The sequence below is a fragment of the Natator depressus genome, chromosome 1, assembly GCF_965152275.1.
Source record: "Natator depressus isolate rNatDep1 chromosome 1, rNatDep2.hap1, whole genome shotgun sequence".
Lineage (NCBI taxonomy): Eukaryota > Metazoa > Chordata > Testudines > Cheloniidae > Natator > Natator depressus.
The window spans coordinates 40448433-40472606 of NC_134234.1; the positions used below are offsets into that span (position 1 = coordinate 40448433).

Sequence of the window (24174 nt, forward strand, 5' to 3'; positions counted from 1 at the left end):
GCTCCATCAGGATGGCCCGGAGCCTAATGTCCCTTTCTCTTTTGGTCCGTGGCTTAAATGACTTGCAAATCTTGCACCTTTTGCTGATATGGGTTTCTCCCAAGCAGCACAAACAGTCTGCGTGAGGGTCACTTCTTGGCATAGAACACCTACAAGAGCTGCATGACTTAACCCCCAGAGCGCAGGGCATGCCCCAGCCCGGGCTCACTGACTGACTAAACTAACTCACCAGCTAACTAACTACAGGTACTAATGCTGAACAAATGAACAGTTCTGGGGATGAGCTACAGCAAAGCTGGAGCAGAGCAGTTCCAACGCACCTTCACTGGCGGCAAGAAGGAACTGAGGGTGGGGAGGGGAGCGCACAGTTCTCCTTCTACCGCGCCAGGCATGCGCCACTCCAGAGGCTGCGGGGGCGGGGGGCGCTACCCCCTACAGGTACTGCTAGGGGAAAAACTTCTGGCACCGGTGCACGTGGCGAGCACGCACACCTATTGTGGAATACACATGAGGAATCACTCGAAGAAGAACTTACAGTAGCGTACATCTTTCATTTCAACACGTTCACAGCTTCCTTTCAAGTTCTTGTTTGTTCAAGTTCAGCTTCCAGTTCTGGTTCATACACAGGCTGAAGGCAGAGTGGAGAGCGGTAGCTGCTGGCTGGGCACCCAGTTCTGAAGGTTGCGCCGCCGCCAGAAACAGTGCAGGAGTAAGGGTGGCAGCCGCTGCTCTCCAGCCGCCCAGCTCTGAAGGCAGAGCAGAGAGTGGTGGCAGCTGGCCGGGTGCCCAGCTCCGAAGGGAGAAAGAAAATGTGGTCACTGGTCACAGATAACAGGTGAAAACAACGAGGAGTCCTTGTGGCACGTTGGAGACTAACAAATTTATTTGGACATAATCTTTCATGGGCTAAAACCCACGTTGTCAGATGCATGGAGTGAAAAATACAGTAAGGAGAATATATATTATAGCACATGAAAAGATGGGAGTTGCCTTACCAAGTTGAGGGGTCAGTGCTAACGAGCTGATTCAATTAAAGTGGAAGTGGCCTATTCTCAACAGTTAACAAAGAGGGGTGAATACCAAGGGAGGCAAAATTACTTTTGTAGTGCTAACGAGGCCAATGCAATCAAGGTGGCCCTTTTCCACAGTTGACAAGAAGGTGTGAGTATCAGCAGAGGGAAAATTATTTTTTGTAATGGCCCATCCACTCCCAGTCTTTATTCAGGCCTAATTTGATCATGTCCAGTTTGCAAATTAATTCCAGTTCTGCAGTTTCTCATTGGAGTCTGTTTTTGAAGTTTTTTGTTGAAGAATTGCCACTTTTAAGTCTGTTATTGAGTGTCCAGGGAGATTGAAGTGTTCTCCGATTGGTTTTTGAATGTTACAATTCTTGATGGCTGATTTGTGTCCATTTATTCTTTTGCATAGAGACTGTCTGGTTTGGCCAATGTACATGGCAGAGGGGCATTGCTGGCACATGATGGCATATATCACATTGGTAGATGTGCAGGTGAAAGAGTCCCTGAGGGTGTGGCTGATGTGGTTAGGTCCTATAATGGTATCTCTTGAATAGCTATGTGGACAGAGTTGGCAACGGGGTTTGTTGCAGCAATTGGTTTCTGGGTTAGTGTTTTTGTTGTGTGGTGTGTAGTTGCTGGTGAGTATTTGCTTCAGGTTGGGGGGCTGTCTGTAAGCGAGGACTGGCCTGTCTCCCAAGGTCTGTGAGAGTGAGGCATCATCCTTTAAGGCAACTCCCATCTTTTCATGTGCTATAGTATATATTCTGCTTACTGTATTTTTCACTCCATGCATCTGAGGAAGTGGGTTTTAGCCCACGAAAGCTTATGCCCAAATAAATTTGTTAGTCTCTAAGGTGCCACAAGGACTCCTTGTTGTTTTTGCTGATACAGACTAACACGGCTACCACTTTGAAAGATAACAGGTGGTCGCTCTTCAGTTTCTTCAGAGTTAAATTATAGGGGAACAGTTCTGTGGCATCTGCAAATAGTCTCTTGTGAGAGATGGTCTCTCTTCAGAGGTTGTCACTAAGGCAGATTTTACTGTAGGTATTAAACACCTCAGCCTTCTTGACATCATCAGTTATTAGCTCTCCTTCCCCACTAAATAGAGGGCCTACAGTTTAGTTCATCTTTCTCTTCCTCCTAATATATTTAAAGAACCTCTTCTTATTGCCTTTTATGTCCCTTGCTAGATGAGACTCATTTTGTAAGAACATAAGAACGGCCATACTGAGTCAGACCAAAGGTCCATCTAGCCCAGTACCCTGTCTTCCAACAGTGGCCAATGCAAGGTGCCCCAACGTGAATGAACAGAACAGGTAATCATGAAGTGATCCATCTCGTTGCTCATTCCCAGCTTTTGGCAAACAGACGCTAAGGACGCCATCCCTTCCCATCCCGGTTAACAGCCATAGATGGACCTATCTCCATGAACTTATCTAGTTCTTTTTTTAACCCTTTTTTGTGCCTTAGCCTTTCTGACTTTTTCCCTACCTGCTTATGCCACGCCATGTGACAGATTGACAATTTCCTACAATATCCTGAATTAACTTCCCTGAATTAAATTAAACCTTATTGAATTCCAGTTAATACATTTGGGGTACACTGTATTAAAAATGCAATTGTGTGTATGTATTGTGGAATTGTATGCATTTCATGGAAAGGGTAAATAGGAGAACAGCAGTGGGTGCTTAAGCAATTTCACTCAGCTTGTAACATCTCCAGAGAAGCCCCCACACCTGGAGAGGTTCACATATACTAGTTCAAACTGGATTCTCTGAGGGGACCAACAGCCATAAAAGGGTTTTAGGATAAATAGCCTAGTTTTAAACTGGCTCATAGCCTTCTTCCTGATCTAGCAAAGGGACAGGACAGCTGGTCTATGGAGGGCCCCAATCCTTAGGATAAGAGTGGACGGACTGGGCCTACTGAGATCCCATAAGACTGGGTGCATGTTCTGAGATGAAGCTGTGATGAACTTGTAACCACAAGGAATCCCCTTGGGTGGAGGGTTGAAGGGCAGCTTGTACCAGGGCCCATGTTAGGGTGAACTCTGTTAAGCTTATTAGCATGCAATGTCGTTCTTTTATTGTTTTTAATATCTTTTCTGTTATGATTTTTACCTTGAGAATAAAGTAGGCTTTCATAGGAACTGCAGTGTGATACCTTGTAACTGTAGCAATCACATTTGTTAACTATCTCTGAAGAGAAAGCAACCAGGTGTCCTTGGGCAGCCTGTCTGTGCTGAGAATACCACAATAAAGGCAGGGAACCATGCAGCCTGGAAACACCCCAGTGAGAAGGAAGAGAGGTGCAGGTTTTCATCCACAAAGGCAATGGCTGGGGAGCTGGAAGCCTGAGAATGGGTGACCTTGCTGGATCATTGAGGGGAAATAAAGGTGCAGTTGGCCTGAACTGTGACACCTCTCTTTAACAATTCATCCATTTACCCTTTTTGTAGGACTCCTTTTGATTTTCAGGTAAGAGCGAGCTCATGATGGAGCCATATTGGTCGCTTACTATTCCTCCTCTTTTCTGATCATCAGAATAGTTGGCAATTGTGCATTTAATAGTCACCTTGAGAAACTGCCAGCTCTCTTACGCTCCTTTATCTCTCAGATTTTCTTCCCTGCCAGAGCTCTGAGTTTGTTAAAGTTTGCTTTTTTTAAAGTCCATTCTCCTTAATCTGCTGCTCTCATTCCTTTCTTTTCCTTAGAACCATGAAACCTATATTTTCATGATCACGTTCACCCAAATTGCCTTCCATCTGCAGATATGCAACCAATGCCACCCTGTTTGTCAGATTCAAAATAGCTGCCTTCCTGGTTACTTCCTCTTCCTTCTGAAACAAGAAGTTTTCCCAAATATATTGCAAGAATTTAGTGAACATCCTGTGTTTTGCTGTGTTACCACTGTAACATAAGAATAGCCAAAGACTAAGATTTGGTATATACATACTATATCTTTTTACAAGAGCGTTAATGCTGATAGAGCTCAAAGTGGCAATTTATTACAGTATTAGTTTACACTTGTACCACTGTTGTAAAAATATCCAATTTGATATAGGAAGAACTACTGTACTTACAAAGGAAAAAGTGTTACAATAATATTATTCAGAGAACGTAGCTGGGCTCAATAATGTCCCTCTGTCACAAAGGGGGTAGATAGCTGCTTTGAGGGGTAGCACAGGAGCTCAGTTCAAACTTAACATCATGCAGCACTCTTCTTCAGTATGTGCCTTTTAGTTTCTACCTAGCATCTACCAAACGCTCACATATTGCAAAAATATACAAAGTGTGTGAATGAGGCCAGGGTCCTGTGAAAAAAGGAAGTATGTGATAATGACTATCATATGCATACACATATGTAGAAGTGGGCTGAATTAAGTTTGACCAGGCAACTTTAATTCTGACATTTTCTAACTTTTGAGTGCTTGATTATGCAACCTTAGCATTTCTTTTAATGTAATCCCTATAGATAATGTCTGTGCAGGAAGATATGTACACATATAGCTTTATAAAATTGTTAAGTGCTTTGGGATTTTTGGGTGAAAGCTACTACATAAGCGTAGCCAAAGAGCTAGATAAAATTGTCTTTTTGAGTTTCTCAGATTACCAAAAATGCCTGGTATTCTAAAGAGGAAATGTTTTTAATGAATATCTGTTTTAACTTTTGGAAATAAAGCCAAACTCCACAAATATAAAACATTACATCTGTCTATTTCATGGTATAAGTTTATCAATAGGTTCCATTATGCCTCAGTAACTTTATAAGTTCCAACTACCTCTAAAATATCTCTGAGGCGCATGTGTTTGTGGAATAAGCAGCAAAAATTTTAAAAATGGGACTTTCGAAATAAAGCAGCAAGTTCTTGAAGCTACACACCTGACCCACCCTATAAATGGTCTTCACCTTGATTTTAAAAATCATAGTGCCAGCATTTTGGCAGATCCCTTTACCCAGATTAGCTGCTGTGCATGATTTAATACCCCAGAGTGCACTGTGAGCATTGGTGCAGTGCATAGATAACTGATGTCCAGCTATTACACGAGCTCAAACTGAAAACATATGAACACAGTATGAAGCAGTAAAGTGAATAGTGGCTGGTTCCATAGTAAACAAAAATGCTATTCCCTCATTTGTGTCGAATGTTTAATGAAGGTCAAGCTCCCCCTAATGGGGAAATAAGTATTTTGGTTTTTTTCCACTAAAATGTCAGGTTTACAGTACCCCTCTAACAGTAATATGCCTGGCTTCAGAACCTAAAATGGGCTCTTTAAACAAATCTAATACAGAACATCCCAAATGTATGCACTTCATTTCTGCAGAGAGCTGTTTCACTGGTTAATAAAACTTTTTTTTTTTTCCAGAATAGCAGATGTTCATCATAGAGTAGCTTACAAGATGGGAAGCAATAACGAAAATATATACATCTTGTAATAAAAGAAAGTGTGAATTTGTTTTAACTATTCAGAAAAATTGAAAAATAACTACACATTTTAAAACTGTGAATCAATCGATAACAGGCATGTGTTGTGTTGAAATGAAATGGTTTCCTTAAAAAGTAACAGCTGCAAATTCCAAATTAATCCCTTTTCACTTGTGCCTGTTACTAGTTAATTAAAGTGTAGGTGTAAAGTAATTGATAAATCTTATCTAGTTCTGCTTCTGAAGAGGCCTCTCAAGTATTCTTTTAACAATATAGCAATGACATACATCACTATTTCCCCTCCACTCAAATAGTTATTGCTTTGAAAGGTGCCAGGTTGAAAACCAGGGGGACCAAACACGACAAGTACAGTGCAGACGGAGGGACCATATCTAGGGGTAAAAAAAAATTAATCAGTCTTTGTGCTTAATAGTTGGGGTGGCTGCTGAGACTAATTAGGGCAAATTGTGATGGTGATTTCCTGTGAGAGAGACCCCCGTGCACCAGAAACTGGACTGCATCCACAAACTCATTCTATCAAGGCCATTGAACAGCCAAGAGGCACAAACAGAATTTTCTAAGAAGGGGGCCCAGGCTACCTGCCAAGAAGCAGAGCTCACTTTACAGGCACTAGATTCCCAATTTCTTCATCAGTGGGACCCCACTTTATGCATGCATTGCATTCTGAGAGGCAGGACTGAATTAACCATCACTGGCCCTAGGCAAACACACACTTCTGGGTCCCTACCTTCTAATGTGAATTACAAACAGCTGATAAATAGAGAGAAGGGGAAAAAATACACTTCTGTGCTGCTTTCTCCCATACATATTACTGCAGTAAGTTCCTACCCCAGCCTGTTCACTTACTGCTGTTTAAGAAGAAAGTGGTTTCTTTACCCAGTGCCTTCCTCTGCCATTCCAAACAGAGCCAAGGAGAAAGTGAATCTCAGCTGTGTGCAAGGCTTGTCTCTGCCCACACCTCCACTGGTGCAGATTTGCATCTAAACTGAAAGAATTTCAGTCACTTGAGTGGTGCCATGGCCTGGCACATGGGGTCGTAACCCCACTGAAATGTAGCCTGGCCACCCCTCATTATGACAGAGGGGCAGTTGAGTCAAATTTGAGTGACATTGTGAAGGTGACTGTGTGTGCCAGGGTGCATGACCACTTACTCAAGTGAGTGAAGTTCCTTCAGTTTGCGTGCAAATCTGTGTGGTTAAACAAAACACAAAACCAAAACATTTTGGGACACACTCTCCCCTCCAATAAATCTGGAGTGTGCCTGGTTTGCCAATGTGTTCATCCAGCCCTGTGTGCATGAGCATGCATGAAGTTCCCCGTCACATTGTTGTGCACGCCCTCACTGAGCTGCCATCTCTCCTTCTGAAGTGAGCCTGGAAGCAACAGTGGAGGAGGAGGAAGCATGAAGAGATGGTGGCCTGGGGTTCTGGGAAGCAGGGAGCCAGGTCCAGGAAACCCCCATCCTGGACAGACCAGGATCTTTCCCTTCCCACACAAAGAGACCAGGATTGGCTTGGACCTCACCCCACCCTCCCACCAGAGAGACTGGGACTGGGAATTTTGTAGTAGCATTGATCTGTGGCCGGGGGCGGGGTGGGGCAGCTGGACCAGGACACCTGAACACACCTCCCACCTTTGTTGCACCCATGGAACAGCCCTCATATCGGAAAGGCTACCAATCAGGTCTAACTGGTGACTTAGAATAGAAAAGCTCCCATTAACAAGTCATCTGAACCAACCAATCCCTGTTCATCTACTAAGGCCAGGTCTCCACTACAGATTTATATTGGTATAAATATGTTGCTCAGGGGTGTGAAAAATTCCATATCCCTGAGTGACGTAGTTATACCAACCCTGAAAGCTACGCGGATGGGAGAAGCTCTCCTGTCGGCATCGGAGCACATTCATTGATGCAGCTGCGCCTGTGTAGCACTCGCTGTATGTGAAGACAAGCCCTAAGTAGGGTACCAAAAGAAATAAGTTTCAAATGTTTGCAGACTTAACAGATTACAGAGTCGGTCACATTTCAACGTCTAAAGCTAGCCCAGAAACCACCACCTGACGCAGCACCTTTAATAAAGCAATGAGGATCGCAGACATCACTGAAAGAAGGAATAAATGGACTTGATTGATATACTGTTTCGCTTATTTTAGGTACACTCTGAACAGCTAGAATCACAGTCTAGTCCAGAATCATAATTCACATAACATCGAAATTCGTTGGCTAAGTTTCGTGTATGTTTTGGAGTAAAATTGCACATCTTCACACCAAGATGCTTCGCTGCCTGCTCCTCCATGACTGCACCTGAAGCAGAAAAAAATTCGGATTTGTTGACAAAGAAAGGTAACACTGCATTCTATGCTTTTTTCTTTAAATTGTTCCTCCGGCATCCCCCTATTTTTACTTCCCTTCCACAATCCTCTCTAAAGCTCTGTGGCATCAAGCACTCTTGGGCCACAGAGAGGGTTGGAGCCCCAAGGGAGGGAGAAGGAAGGAGAGAAAGGAGGGAAAACGTCTGAGAATGGTCTTAGGTGCTTTCTCCATTATCCCCTTTGCCTGGTGCTGATTGTTCTCCCTTGAGCATGCTCAACTCTAGATCAAGAGCCAAATGAGAGAGAGATTCGAATTCCACACACTGCTGCCATCTGATGAGTGAGTACGCTCCAGAGTGTCATATTTAAAGCTACCCAGTTCAAAACCAGAGATGCTCTAGGGAAGTAACACAGCTGGTGCACTAGAGAAGAGGCTCCCAAACTTTACTTATTCAAGTACCAACTTCTTAAAAAAAACTGTGAAATGAATGGATTGAACATCAAGCGCACACACGACACACGTACCACAGTTTGGGAACCTCTGCATTAGAGCATTATTGCAGCATGAGCAAAGCAAGCCTTAACAGCATTTGAAACACGGGGCTCCACAGCGAGAAGAGGCCTTAACCGGTACCATTACTATGCTGTAGGTTCTTTAACTGTTCACATATGTCCTCTAACATTTTAACTGTCCCATGCACTTTCACTGCCCAAAGGCTGAAGTTTTTAACGGTGGCAGAATCCTTAGATGTGACCTTTAACAATAAACGTGTCTATCGATACATTTGTGTTCAAAGTGAAACTCTAAAGCTTTCATTCCTTTAGAATGCTAAAAACTTCCCTTTTCCCTGATCAGATCTAGAGGCCATTACAATCTAGTCACTGCTCACTCTGTCATTTTAGCTTAGCTTGGGCTCCCCGCGGAAGAGCTATGTGGCAACTTAAACCTCGGCCAGCAGCTGCAGAATTTAAGAACTTGCAAATTCCTAAAGGCAGCAGCATTTTTCATTTATTTTCAATGAGTTCAGATAAATTTAAAACTATTTGTTTAAATTTAGTTACAGTAACATGAATGCCACTTACAAAGGTGATTTTTTTAAAACAATCCCCTTAATTACAGAGTGTGTTCCGGTCAGAGAATTCCTATTTGATTGGAAAAACACTATTCTTCTCTTAGATGATCTCAAAGAACTTTACAAACAACAAATAAGCTCGTAATACCCCTGTGAAGTAGGTATTCTTTTTTAACAGTTAGCTAACCTGAGGCACAGAGGTCGAGTGTGTGCTCAACTTCACACAGCAAGTCAGTGGCACAAGTGGGAAGAAAACTCAAGAGTCCCGAGTTTCAGTTTCTTGCTCTGAGCCAGGGGTTCTAAAACTTCATTGCACTGTGACCCTCTTCTGACAAAAAAAATTATTAAATGACCCTATGAGGTGAGACCGAAGCCTGAGCCCGCCGTCCTGGGTGAAGGGGCCAAAGTCAAAGCCTAAGCCCCACTGCCCTGGGTGGGTGGGGGTGGGGGAACGGCAAAGCCGAAGCCCAAGGGCTTCAGCCCCATGCAGGGGGCCTGTAACTTGAGCCCCACCACCCAGGGCTGAAGTCCTCAGGCTTCGTCCCTGAGCAGTGGGGCTCAGGCTTCATCCCCAGACAGCAACAAGTCTAAGCCAGCTCTGGCGACCCCATTAAAATGGGGTCCTGACCCACAGTTTGAGAACTGCTGCTCTAAGCACTAGACAAATCGCTCTCTATAAACAGAACAGACTCTCAGTGGTGTTCAGCTCCAGAAATATATAGGGATTCCCAGGCATTGAATACATATTCACCATTTGTATTAGCGGCATTAGGCATACACAGGCTATAAGACCGTACAGCTCAGTGGTCAGGATTTTCTAAAAAACAATGCATTTTGTCTTAATTAGGATACAACTAGAGCTGTACTAAGAAAGGTAATTCCGTTTCATGGAGGAGCACAAGTGTATCGGTAGACCCATTTATTGCTAAAGGTAATTAGAAGGATTCTGCCACTGTTAAAAATCTCAGTCCTTGGGGCAGTTAAAATGTTAGGGAACATACGTGAACAGTTAAAGAACCGACCGCATAGTAACAATACCAGTTAGTTCTGAATCAGAACTAAACCCAGAATTTTTGAAGTTCTCCATGAAAGGGAATGGAGCCCTGCTCCAGGCCAGTCTGCCTGGTGGGCTGCCCCAGAGCCATGGACCCTGAAGACTCTGGAGTCCCTGACTCCAGGACAATCTGGCAGGCAGGAGCTGGGCAGGCAAGCTGAAAGAAAACCTGCCTGGCAAATAGGGTTCTGTTGGACCCCGGCTGGGTTCCATTGGAATGTCACCAAAATAGATAATAAAAATATTTAGAGTAAACACATTGAGTATATTTTCTCCTCTCTCAAAAGACACAGATGCTATACCTGTACAGAGCAGAATCTTTCCTTTTGTTAAGTATTTGATTGTCTCTGCTGTTTTTCTGAGACACTCCTCAGACAGATAGGGTGGATCCGCTAATACTATGTCAAAACTGTGTGGTATGAGATTTCCAGGTAAATTCAATGGATTGTTGTAATCATAGAAGATAAATTCCTCTCCATATACAGAAAATCTTTTGTCATATTCCAGTATACACACAGTAAAATCTTTGCCATCCTGTTCTTTCAGTTTCTGGTAAACACTTGGAGCACTAACACACGCTATCCTGAAAAGAAAAAGCAGTAATTCAGAACATTCTTTTTAAAGGGTAACAGACAAAGATATTAGAATTGGGCTCAGACCACAAGATTTAGATTTTTAACACCCGAAAGTCAGGTCTATTTGCAAAATTAGATCTGGATTTTGACCCTTTTTCCAAGCCCCAAAAGTTCTGGGGTACTTGGATCCCGGGTTTTGATTTGGACCTCACTTTTCAGTTATAACCTTTCTGCTTTTACTTGGATTTCTGCTTTTAATACATTCACTATAATTTCACATTGAACAAACCAACCAACCACAACAAGCCTCAGTATAAAAGCCATAATGTTCCATTAATTTGAGCAGGGATCAAGGCCTGACTCTTTATATTAAAAATGACAGGATTTACATGCAGACAGTTATGAAGGTTAATGAACTACATTAAACTACATCATGCTAATGATAATAGAGTACTAGCAGCATAGATAATCAACAGTATGGCTGCTTGTAGCACCAAGCTGACCAACCTCAGAAAAGTCTATTAAACTGTGTGGATTTCACCATGGTTGTGTTTAAAATCCCCAAGGACAAATAAAACGCTACAGCTCTTTTGACATAGTCAACAAGATGAAACATCAGGAATAAGTTAAAAACACTGGTCATGAATGGCATCAATTCTGATGTTTATCTCTGTTATTTGAAATAAATATTAGAGAGACTATGTCATGGTTAAATAACCAAAAAATGAAAACACCTAAGATTTAACATTCTATTTTCCTCCCAATCTATTTTCATAGAAAGAACCTTCTTAAATTAAATCTAGATTGCATTATAGATTTATGCCCAGTTTCCCATCTGAGTGATCCTCCTACACAGAGTGCCAACTTCATTACATGCAATCCAAATATAAGAATGTATGTTGCCTCATCCCTCTGCTTTGTTTATTCCCTTTGCTCTTTTGAGCAAACAGGGTATTGTAATTAACAAGGCTCCTGAGATTGAAAAATTCCAGACCAGCTCTAATTGCAATGAAATTTTTTGGGGGTCAGAAAATGGTGATTCAGCAAGCTAACTCCACTCTAGAACAGTGTGGTAGTTAGAGCACTCACCTGAGATGTGTGAGACCCAGCTCAAGTCCCTGGTCTGAATCAGGCTAAACAGGGACTTGAACCAGGATCTCTCACATCCCAGGTGAGTGCCCTGACCACCAGGCTATTTCAGGGGGGAAGGGAGTGGGGAGTGTCTGTATGTTTTTGTCAAAAGAATTTGAAAGGTCTTGGTTTCATCTTGATACAGAATGAGAAAAAATTTAAAATCTCAAAAATGTTCATAGGACGGGAAAACCATTTCCCGCCTAGCTCTAACTGCAATACTCTGCCAACACACAAGAACAAAGAAAGGCAGAGAAATATGCATGTGTATATCCATGAACAAAACAAACCTGATAGCTCTGGTTTCTTCAAGGCCTACCTCCCTTGACATGTCCTTTAAAATGACAGTAGAACCTCGATTTTATAAAGACCAATCTTACATGCAACAAACCATATTTCCCGACTGAGGAGGAGTGGGGTGTGTGTGTGTGTGTGTGTGTGTGTGGGAAATCATATAATGAAAATTATGTTTATGAAGAACAAGTTAACATCCCTTCATACTTCAATGCCTTCAGTGCACTAGAAATCATTTTGCAGTGGTTTGAAGAACAAGAAGAATGTGATGCAGTGCATCATACTGCACCCTATGGACCATATCTACTGTAATTTTGAAATGTTCAATGTTACAAAATTTTTGATTTAATGAACACTTAAGTCCCTAATTAGTTCATAAAATACAGGTGCTAGTGTAATTACAGCCCTTTCGTTGAATTTGTTTACAACAGAACATTAACTGGTAGCAGCAACAAAGCAAATAATCTGTAAGAATAATATATTTAACAGTGACTATAAAAAATACACTTGCCATAATTTTTGGTTTTGAAATACCCAACCCAATCAATCAAGATACTGGATAATCAGTTACAGTGAAAAGAACATTGTATGGGATACTGTCTTCATACTACCTGTATTCAGTTTTGTATACCAAGTATTCTAATGAGTAGAACAATGGAATAAATAGTTCTGACACTCAAATAGTGGGAACTTCAGGTTTAGACTGCATAGTCTGGCAAAGGCAGTTCTAAAAATAACTTTTCTGTGTTTCTTTCTGAATCAGATTGCCAAGTTAATCAGCAAAGCTATCTTAAAACCAAAGGAATTGCAATGATAGTGAAATGGAATTGGAAAGAAAACATAAGTCGTAAGATCTGTGTTCAGTTCACAAGAAACCATCATTAGGAACACACAGAAAGTCAGCACGAACATCTTACAGCTAGTTACCAATGTTTAACAATTTTTAAAAATTTAGGATTTGGAAGCAGATTTGTAACAACAAAGCTCAGAACTAGTATTTAGCTTAGTTTAAAAAAAAAAAAGAGCTCTCAGCACCAGACAGCTAGCAAGCACATACACAGTCTCAAAACAAATTAATTACAATAATTAATAGAGGTTTTAATATATTATAAATATAGTAAGTATTTAGGCCCTGATTCAGCAATATGCTTAAATGTATGCTTTAGTACCTTGCTGCACTGGGGACTTGCTGCACTGGGGACTTAAGCTCTACCTATAGAGCAAAGCTTGTTTTATAGCAATATACAAACAGAATTGAAAATTTAATAATACAGTTTAAAATAATTTTTTTCAAAGAAGAATTTTTGTGAAAAAACAAGATTTCCTGTTATGTTATTTTTCCAGAATGGACAGAGGGGGACAAGAAAAGGGGAAACTAAGTCACAATTTAAAAAAATAAAAACAAACAGAACCCCAAAACAAAACATAAAAAAGGACTCTAGTCGGTGGTTTTTATTGTGTGAAGAAAGGAATCCAGAGTGAATCTTCCAGTCCCTCTCCCTAAAAACATGCCAAAGGGCAGGTTTACACTAGGAGTGCTACATCAGTGCAGCTGCACCTCTGTAGCGCGTCTGGTGAAGACGCTCTATGCTGAGGAGAGAGACCTCTCCTGTTGGCATAATTACTTCACCTCCGCGAGATGCTGAAGCTATATAGGCAGGAGAGCATCTTCTGCTGACATAGTACCGGTGTGGACAGCGCTTAGGTTGCTGTAACTTGCGTTGCTCATGGAGGTATCTTTTTCACACCCCTACCCGACGCAAGTTAGATCGACTCAAGTGGTAGTGTAGACCTGTCCTAAGATCAGAAGTTTAAAATAATGGACATGCTGACTGGTGTGATGTTGTTAGTTATTAATAAAATGAAAGATAAGCATTTGTACAGCACCTCCACTCATGGACCACAAAGCACTTTACAAATATTAAGCTGCAAAACACTTCATGAGGTAGATATGGTAAGTGTGATCAACTAGGCTGGTTAATGAGTTGCTCAGTGTCACATAGAGAAACAGTCACAGCCAGGATTAAAATCCAGGCCTCCCAACTCCCAGTCCTGTGCTCTACCCACTAACTGACTGCTAATCATAGAACTGGAAGGGACCTCGAGAGGTCATCTAGTCCAGTCCCCTGCACTCATGGCAGGACTACATATTATCTAGACCATCCCTGACAGGTGTCTCTCTAAACTGGATTGCTATTTCTTACTACCAAAATTCTGATTTTTCTGTACTGTCTAGAGAAACAAGATGATTTAAAGTAACCTACATAGAACATTTTAAATAAGAAGAAGCTCAAAATGTTTAATTTATAAAATAATTAACAAAACCTACCTGCCACCTCTTCCAGCTGCCAGAACAGCTTCATTAGCCAGGCATAATGCAGTTTCATCATCATACCAAAACTGGCTCAATTGCTGGGGAAAATCATGCACAAACAATTACTGACAGCATCGGTCCTTCTGACTGCGCAGTGTATGACACTTTTTGTTAACCAATATCAGCCCCATTCTAGGAAAACCAAAATCCACAACTTTTTTGTATCATAAATTGCAATCCTGCACCTTTGAACAAACTCTTACTAACTGAGCTGGAAAAGGGATTTCTCTACTGACAGTTTTATTTCCTCTATAAACTAGTATTTCAAGCCGATAAATAGTGCTACTTCACACTTATATGTTGCCAGAGTTTTATAAAAATCTATTACTATTTCAACAAAACCAAGCTATACCAGACTATTTAGATCATTCCTTTATTTAGTACCTTTGCCCTGTTACCAATGGTGAATCCAAATCCAAAGATATTGTTTACCTGCAGTGTGCAGATATTTTAACTCCCAGTCCTTAAGTAGTTTAAAATTGTGTTATTAAGAAGTCATTCATTTATTTTGAGGTTGGGAACAGTTTATACCAGCTCAGGATTGTGAGGGGCAAGGAGACAGCCAGCGTGGAGAGATGGGAAAAGTCAAGGAAGTGGTAGCAGTGAAGAAAAGGAAAGATGAGATAGCAGAGGGTAGGAAGGAGAAAGTCTGAGATGATAGCAATCAGAAAAAAAAAAAAAAAAAAAAAAAAGGTGTGGGGGAGGAGAACAGGAAAATGAGAGCCAGAAAACCTCATGGCCAGAATCAGTCAGTCACAGGTAAGAAGGGACAAGTCACCTGTCCAAATAAGGTAGGTAAAAAACAGAGAGGCATGATGGGAGAAGAGAGGGAAGAGTGTGCTATTTCCACATTATTACAATGTCTCAATTGCATCTCTTTCACACACACACCAAAGGAAAAATCTGTACCTCCTCTACCCTCCCAGTCTGGAACTAAAATTTCCAGAGAGGGCAGCTACTTGTCTTGGCATCTTTTTTCCCTTCCTCCCATGTTAATTTCAATTAGTGCCAGATAGAACAAAACAAACAAAAAACACCACATCCAGCTTCAATAACAAGTCAAGGAGACTTTGACTTTTATAGTGTGGAAGCAGTACCATTAGATTCCCCCACTCTTGAAAATGCCCTCTTTCATTCCCCCATCCTCTTCACTTCCCAAAAGAAGCCTCACATTTCTGCTCCTCTTAACTGGGCACTACAAGTAATCGAATTGCAGTCTCTGAAGTTTAGTTTCTTACCCAGTCCTCTTCTATTGAGCCAAAGGAATACTGTTTAAATCCTTGGGAGATCTTTATGCCCTCTCTCTGTTGCTGATCTATATAGAATTCCTGCAGGGCTGCCAGTGTACGGGATGAAAGCTGAGGGATGTCGTCGTCATCATCATCACTCATTATCTAGACGTTAAGAAGAAGTAGTGTTTAAACTCAGCTTTTCTCAATGATAACAGCATTTAGTAAAGACCAGCTTATCTGAGATAAAACACCAAACAGTGACACACTTACTAACCAGAAAACTAAACGTCCTGAAGCCAAGAGCCAAAAAATAAAGCACATTCGCTCTTGCAGTGTAAGATGGAGGTTGGATTGAGTGGGTAATATTAAAATGTATCAAACACCTACCAGCCAGAGGCAGATATGAAATAGTCTGTCTCCAAGCAGAGTCCAGAGAGGAGTCCCAGAACCATTCCCTTTCTATGCAGCTGAGGGCTGACTGATCTTACTGGTGTGTTATTCTTCCAGGACCACTCACCGTTTTTTTCCTATCAGCCTCTAACTAATTAGGCCTTTTGTGTACTTTTCAAGTCCTGTAGAACTCTGCTCCTCCCTTTCCATCTAAAAAATGTGATGCAATTAGTGCTAAATAATTAGCAAAAACTAAAACATCTTTCATATGGTCAGCTCACCAATATAAAAGTATGTTCTCCTTGTTGGAACGGGTTCGTGGTTATTAATCAGGAGGAAAATGATCAGTTGCCTACAGGAATAATAACTGACATGAAAGATCTGCATTACCAGGAGTGAAAGGGGGCGGGGAAAGCAGACTCCCATCTGTGTTTATCATTTTCATAATGAAAAATTCAGTCACTTAACATACCCCATTACATGGGATTTTTTTCAGTGTTAACATGCTAACTACAGAAAGCAGCCACCCCATACAGAGATAACACTCATAACACTTACATGCTTCCTTTGGACAAAATGCAGCAAACTCGGTACCTTGATGGAGATGCTGAGAGTAATGATGTGAGAAAGCAAGAGATCCTGCTGTGTGCTGCAGAACCTGTCTTTCTCTTTTTAATATTGGGAAGCATAACTGGCCAAGTTGTAGTTATGTGTAGTTTGTTTGAATACACTTAGAATCATAGAATCATAGAATATCAGGGTTGGAAGGGACCCCAGAAGGTCATCTAGTCCAACCCCCTGCTCGAAGCAGGACCAATTCCCAGTTAAATCATCCCAGCCAGGGCTTTGTCAAGCCTGACCTTAAAAACCTCTAAGGAAGGAGATTCTACCACCTCCATAGGTAACGCATTCCAGTGTTTCACCACCCTCTTAGTGAAAAAGTTTTTCCTAATATCCAATCTAAACCTCCTCCATTGCAACTTGAGACCATTACTCCTCGTTCTGTCATCTGCTACCATTGAGAACAGTCTAGAGCCATCCTCTTTGGAACCCCCTTTCAGGTAGTTGAAAGCAGCTATCAAATCCCCCCTCATTCTTCTCTTCTGCAGACTAAACAATCCCAGCTCCCTCAGCCTCTCTTCATAAGTCATGTGCTCTAGACCCCTAATCATTTTTGTTGCCCTTCGCTGGACTCTCTCCAATTTATCCACATCCTTCTTGTAGTGTGGGGCCCAAAACTGGACACAGTACTCCAGATGAGGCCTCACCAGTGTCGAATAGAGGGGAACGATCACATCCCTCGATCTGCTCGCTATGCCCCTACTTATACATCCCAAAATGCCATTGGCCTTCTTGGCAACAAGGGCACACTGTTGACTCATATCCAGCTTCTCGTCCACTGTCACCCCTAGGTCCTTTTCCGCAGAACTGCTGCCTAGCCATTCGGTCCCTAGTCTGTAGCGGTGCATTGGATTCTTCCATCCTAAGTGCAGGACCCTGCACTTATCCTTATTGAACCTCATCAGATTTCTTTTGGCCCAATCCTCCAATTTGTCTAGGTCCTTCTGTATCCTATCCCTCCCCTCCAGCGTATCTACCACTCCTCCCAGTTTAGTATCATCTGCAAATTTGCTGAGAGTGCAATCCACACCATCCTCCAGATCATTTATGAAGATATTGAACAAAACCGGCCCCAGGACCGACCCCTGGGGCACTCCACTTGACACCGGCTGCCAACTAGACATGGAGCCATTTATCACTACCCGTTGAGCCCGACAATCTAGCCAGCTTTCTACCCACCTTATAGTGCATTCATCTAGCCCATACTTCCTTAACTTGCTGACAAGAATACTGTGGGAGACCGTGTCAAAAGCTTTGCTAAAGTCAAGAAACAATACATCCACTGCTTTCCCTTCATCCACAGAACCAGTAATCTCATCATAAAAGGCGATTAGATTAGTCAGGCATGACCTTCCCTTGGTGAATCCATACTGACTGTTCCTGATCACTTTCCTCTCATGTAAGTGCTTCAGGATTGATTCTTTGAGGACCTGCTCCATGATTTTTCCAGGGACTGAGGTGAGGCTGACTGGCCTGTAGTTCCCAGGATCCTCCTTCTTCCCTTTTTTAAAGATTGGCACTACATTAGCCTTTTTCCAGTCATCCAGGACTTCCCCCGTTCGCCACGAGTTTTCAAAGATAATGGCCAAGGGCTCTGCAATCACAGCCGCCAATTCCTTCAGCACTCTCGGATGTAACTCGTCCGGCCCCATGGACTTGTGCACGTCCAGCTTTTCTAAATAGTCCCTAACCACCTCTATCTCCACAGAGGGCTGGCCATCTCTTCCCCATTCTGTGATGCCCAGCGCAGCAGTCTGGGAGCTGACCTTGTTAGTGAAAACAGAGGCAAAAAAAGCATTGAGTACATTAGCTTTTTCCACATCCTCTGTCACTAGGTTGCCTCCCTCATTCAGTAAGGGGCCCACACTTTCCTTGGCTTTCTTCTTGTTGCCAACATACCTGAAGAAACCCTTCTTGTTACTCTTGACATCTCTTGCTAGCTGCAGCTCCAGGTGCGATTTGGCCCTCCTTATATCTTTCCTACATGCCCGAGCAATATTTTTATACTCTTCCCTGGTCATATGTCCAACCTTCCACTTCTTGTAAGCTTCTTTTTTATGTTTAAGATCCGCTGCTTACACTTGCTGCTTACAGAGCACCAAAGTACAGCAGTATGTTTCTCTCAGGTTGTTTTGGTTTGATAGACATTAGTTAAGCGTATTGATGCTTAATGCTGAATTAACCTGTGCCCCAGATAACTACACTTGACAGCCCTACAAAATATATAATTGCTTTATGATAATTAGCCATAATTAGCCATAAATATAGATGTTCTTAAACATAAAGACCTGCCCTTTTCTTTTCCCATCCTTAATTTTCAATATCCTAGTTACAACTCTATGTTCACCTCCCATAATTCTTTGCCCAGGCTTCTCTCTCTTTGCAACACTGATCAAAACATGCATTCTAAACTTGATTTGCTAAGATTGCGCATGCCACCTGACCACTTGCTAAGAGGAGGTTATGTTTAACATTAACCCATCACTGTGAGATGGTCAACTGAACAGTGCTCACTGGGAATGTTTAGTCTATCACTCCACAGACTCAATGGAAGTGTTTGTCTCTATAAATCAGAGCCCTGACTGAACACACAGGCTCATGTAGTAGTTCATTTGGTTTTCAGACTGGTTTGGCAGAAAGGGGACATTTTTATTCTCAATTTGAATGTATAAATAAGTTCAAAAAATGGGTTCCAAAAACTGGCTTTTTTATGTCCTCTCTTCTCCACCCCATTAAAAAAAAGAAAATTGGTTCAGTTTTACAGGGCCTAAAGGCTAAACCCTGTGCTTTAGAGTGTAAAGAATCCTGGCTCACTGCTTTTGCACAAGCAGAAAATTCTGCAGTCAAGCTACCCAACACAAATACGTCTTTTTAAGACTAATTTTGTTCTTAGTATTCTGTTAAATTGCCTAGCATAAACACCTATAAAATTATTACTAATATAAACTGCAAGTCCAAAAAGCTACTATTGCCATTGGTTCTGAATTTGACCAATTCTATCTAGAGCAAATCACTCTGAAGCCCAGATCAGAGTCAGGATAAAAATGACATAATTGTAGATGAATGGTTTTCGGCCAGGGTTACCCGTACCCCTGGGGGTATACAAAGATCTTCCAGGGGGTACTCAACTCATTTAGATCAGTGTTTCTCAACTTGGGGGGTTGCAACCCCCAGGGTGGATCACAGGATGGGTTCAGGGGATCACAAGTGCAGGGCCAGCATTAGGGAGGGGCAAGCAGGACAACTGCCCAGGGCCCCGTGCCACAGGGGGCCCTGCAAATCTATGTTATATGGTTCAGCCCTGCTGCTGGGGCTTGCTCGGGCTTCATATAAGGCTCACAAGTGAAAAACAGGCTAAAGTATCACACTGAAACGTAAGTACAATATTTATATTCCAATCAATTTATTTTATAATTATATGGTAAAAATCAGAAACTAAGCAATTTCTCAGTAATAGCGTGCTGTGACACTTTTGTATTTTTATGACTGATTTTGTAAACAAGTAGTTTTTAAAATTAGGTGAAATGTGGGGTACGCAAGACAAATCAGACTCCTGAAAGGGCTACAGTAGTCTGGAAAGGTTGAGATCTGCGGCCGTAAATAGCCTGATGCTGGTATAAGTTGCCAGTTCTTGGAGCGGCCAACAAGACCACGTACTAGGCCTGTGTTTCTCCAGTAAGCTTGTCAACACCGGAGACAAAAACTGCATTTTCCGTCTTTGTTGTTTTTTCCTCTGCTCTCTTGAATTTGTCTTGTTTTTTCTTCTAGAGATTGGATTTTACCACCACCACCAGCAGCTCATCTCAACTAACAAGGGGGCTTTCCCTTCTACAGATGCTCTATAGCTAACAGAAAAGTGAACAAGGGGTGTTGTTAAAAAGAAAGCCTTATTTAAATACTTTACATTTCAAATGCTGAATTGTTTCCCCCCTCTATTTCCTGTACCTTTATGGAAAGCTTAAAGAGGATTTATAATGTGTTTGCCAATTGCCATGATATTAAACAGCCTGAGGTCTGCATACCAAACCCTGAATCTTCTTTAACGCTGAGTCTGATGCTGGACGATGATTGGGTCACGTTAACACTTCTTAGTCCCATATAATCCATCAAAATTAACACAACAGAACTCAATGCTCCGCCCCCAGCTCAACACATCCACCAAAACCACCCCTCCCCCCAACCTGACCCCAATGCTTCCCCCCCAAAACCACCCCTCCCCCAACCTGACCCCAATGCTTCCCCCCAAAACCATCTCCCCCAGGGCTTCCCCCCCCCAAAACCACCCCTCCCCCCAACCTGACCCCAGGACTTCCCCCCCCCAAAAAACCACCCCTCCCCCCAACCTGACCCCAGGACTTCCCCCCCCCAAAAAACCACCCCTCCCCCCAACCTGACCCCAGGGCTTCCCCCCCCCAAAACCACCCCTCCCCCCAACCTGACCCCAGGGCTTCCCCCCCCCAAACCACCCCTCCCCCCAACCTGACCCCAGGGCTTCCCCCCCCCAACCTCACCCCAGGGCTTCCCCCCCCAAACCACCCCTCCCCCCAACCTCACCCCAGGGCTCCCCCCCCCAAACCCCAGGGCTTCCCCCCCACACACCTATCCCTGGAGCCTTCATTCAATCAACCCCCAGCCCTAAGGCGAAGCGGCCTCATCACTTCACTCACCGCGGACACGGCTCGCTCCGGGCGCGGGCCCGGCACCGCGACCCCGCTCTAGAAACTGAGAACTACGCGAGCGGACAGGCGCACTCCCGCTCTGCGTGCACGACCCTGTCCGCGGGGGCGCGCACGCGTTACCGGCTGCGCCTGGTCCCGGGGAGTCTGGCGTCCCATCGCCCGCACTCCCTGGGCACGTCACAGTGGGCGGGTCCCGTCCTGTGGCTGGGAGAACGGCGCTCCCCTCGCCTGAGCTCTGGGGTGTCCCGCGCGTTGCTTCGGTCACGTGCTCAGCCCAAGGCACCCTTAGCCCCGCGCGCTGCCTTTAGCCCCGGGGCGCGTGCGCAGCCGTGACCCCAATGCTCCCCCAAAAACCATCGCTCCCCCCAACCCGACCAATGCTCCCCAACCCCAATACGGGGCTTGCAGTGGAAGGGGGCGGCCCAGCTGCAGCCACTGCTCCAGCCCGGCCCTCCAGCCCCGCGGATCCTGCTCCCCGGGCTGGGCCAGCCCGGGCTGGGCGAGCCCTGCCTGGCCCCACCTGCAACCCCAGGAGTTGGATTGTTTTAGTTTTGACTTTGGGTCTCTTTGAGTCGCTTTCTCTTGCTCTCTGGCTTTTACTTAAATGCTACCTGCTAAAGATTGGTCTCACGTGGCTACCAGGGTACTTGTCTTCATAAAGGGGCAAAAAGAAGCTCTGGGGTGAATTATAGGCCAGCCTAACTTCAGTACCTCCCAAGATACATGGTAAAATACAAATTATTAAACAGTTTATTGAAACTTGGATGATAAGGTCATAAAACTAATACCCAACTTGGATTTCTCAGGAACAAATTATGCCAAACCCATCTAATTTCTTTTTCTGACAGGTAGGGTTGCCAACCCTCCCAGATTGTCCGAGAGTCTCCCAGAATCGGGTTCGAGCTCCCGGAGTCTACTGAAGCCAAACCGGGAGATTTTAGGCTACTAAAAGTCCGGCCGTGAAGTAGGGCTAAGGCAGGCTTCTGCCTACCTGCCCTTGGCTCCTCATGATCCCAGAAACAACTGGCACATCTGGCTCCTAGGCTCAGGGGGGTCTCTGCACCCTGCCCCAAGCGCCAACTCCTCAGCTCCCATTGGCTGGGAACCGCAGCAAATGGGAGCTGCGGGGGCAGTGCCGGCAGGCAGGGGCAGTGTGCAGAGCTGCCTGGCTGCCTAGGTGCTAGGCATGCTGGCCACTTCTCGGGAGCCATCCGAGGTAAGCGCTGCCTGGGTGGAGACCATACCCCAACCACCTGCCCCAGCCCTGAGTGCCCTCCTGCACCCAAACTCCCTCCTAGAGCACACACCCCAAGCCCCCTCTCGTGCCCCAACCCCCATCCCTGAGCCCCCTCCAACATGCAAACTCCCTCCCAGAGCCTCCTCCCACACCCAAACTCCCTCTCAGAGCCTGCACCCCAACCCCGAGCCCCAGGCTCAGCACAGAGGCCCCTCTCACACTCTGAGCACCTCAGGCCCACCCCCCAAACCCCTGCCCCAGCTTGGTGAAAGTGCGGAGGGGCAGGGAGAGCAAGTGACGGAGGGAGGGGGGAATGGAGTGAGCAGGAGATGAAGCCTTGGAAAGGGGCAGGGCAGGGGTGTGGCAGCAGGGCAGGGCAAGGGTGTTCAGGTTTGTGTGATTGGACAGTTGGTAACCCTATGGTAGTGCAACCTGTTCAGCGGCTGGGGGGAAGCTGTAGCCAGGGGCAGCAGGTTCGGTAGCCCAGGGGAGGCTAACCTGCCCCAAACAGCCTGGCTGTGGCCCTGCCCAGGCTCTGCCCCGAGGCCTTTCTTCCATGTCCCACTCTTCGCACCCTCACTCGGCCTCTCCCCCAAAGCTGGTAGGGCAGCTCAGGGTGGCTGGGGCAGGTCAGTGCTTGGGCAGGCAGCCTGGGACTCAGGCTGCTTGGGCCGGCCAGTCCAGGACAGGGCAGCTGGGGCAGGCCAGCCGGTGGGCTGGGACTCAGGGTAGCACTCCTCTGACCGTGGCGGGGGGCATTGGCAGCAAGTTATATGGGCCCATGGTGCTCGTGCTCCACCAATCTTCAGGAATGTGGATCCGGCTCCACCAATGTTTGAGCTTATATTTAATCAGAGCCGTTCCGCCCCATGCTTCAGGGTACGTGAGGTCCAGAGCAGTCTGGGGGGTTAGCAGGGGGCCTGACACAGGCAGCAGTGGGGTGGCCTGGTGCTGACCCGCCCTGCTCTGCCCCACCCCCACTCCACCCCTTCCCCCAAGGCCCCACCCTGCCTCTTCCCACCCCTGCTCTGCCCCCATTCCACCCCTTCCCTATCTCTTTCCGGCTTCCACCCCCTCCCGCAAGCGACGCCAGGAGCCGGCAGAGTGGGGTAGGCGGGGGGCCGCATCACTTGCTGCTGCTGGTGCCAGGCCCCCCAATGACCCCTCAGGCCACCCTAGACCCCATGTCCCCCTGAAGCGCAGGGCCCCCCAAAGTGCAAGGCCTGGGGCGGTTGCCCTGGTCAGTCCTGGCTCTGCTTGGACCCATTTTGGGCACCAGCAAAAATTATACAAACCTGGCGCCCATGGTGGGGAGCTCAGGACTCCAGCAGAGGAGGAGGGCAGGGTGGGACCAAAGGCTAGTCTCCCAAAATGGGGGTTCACGTGCTGCCCATGGCTGTAGCTATGATATATCTTGATTTTAGCAAGGCTTTTGACACAGCCCCACATGACAGACTTATAAGCAAACCAGAGAAATTCACTTGAGATGAAATATTATAAAGTGGTTGCAAAACTGGTTGAAAGACTATACTTGAAAAGTAGTTATCAGTGGTTCACTGTCAAACTGTGAGGACTTATCAAATAGGACAGAGTCTGGTGGATCCTATGTCTAGTAGTAATCAATATTTTCATTAACTTGGATGACACAGAGAAGAGAATGCTTATAAAATTTGTAAATGACACCAAGCTGGGAGGGGGTATAAGCACTTTAGAGAACAGAATTAGAATTAAA

The 24174-nt window shown here is 44.7% G+C and overlaps 1 protein-coding gene across 2 annotated transcripts; it reads right to left on the reverse strand.

Annotated features, from left to right (window-relative positions):
* Positions 1 to 3638: 3638 nt before the first annotated feature.
* On the reverse strand, positions 3639 to 21468 carry EEF1AKMT1 (EEF1A lysine methyltransferase 1). 2 transcript variants are annotated; one of them, XM_074958208.1, is made up of 5 exons: positions 21126 to 21468; positions 15522 to 15677; positions 14239 to 14321; positions 10212 to 10492; positions 3639 to 7774 (listed from the first exon to the last, which is right to left on the reverse strand). In XM_074958208.1, exons 2-5 carry the CDS (start codon positions 15672 to 15674, stop codon positions 7620 to 7622), a joined length of 672 nt encoding a protein of 223 aa, XP_074814309.1. In that variant the 5' UTR covers positions 15675 to 15677; positions 21126 to 21468; the 3' UTR covers positions 3639 to 7619. The 2 variants fall into 2 exon arrangements, with proteins under 2 accessions (XP_074814309.1, XP_074814300.1); XM_074958199.1 differs by having other exon boundaries at positions 3641 to 7774; positions 21194 to 21466.
* Between the last annotated feature and the right edge of the window lie 2706 nt (positions 21469 to 24174).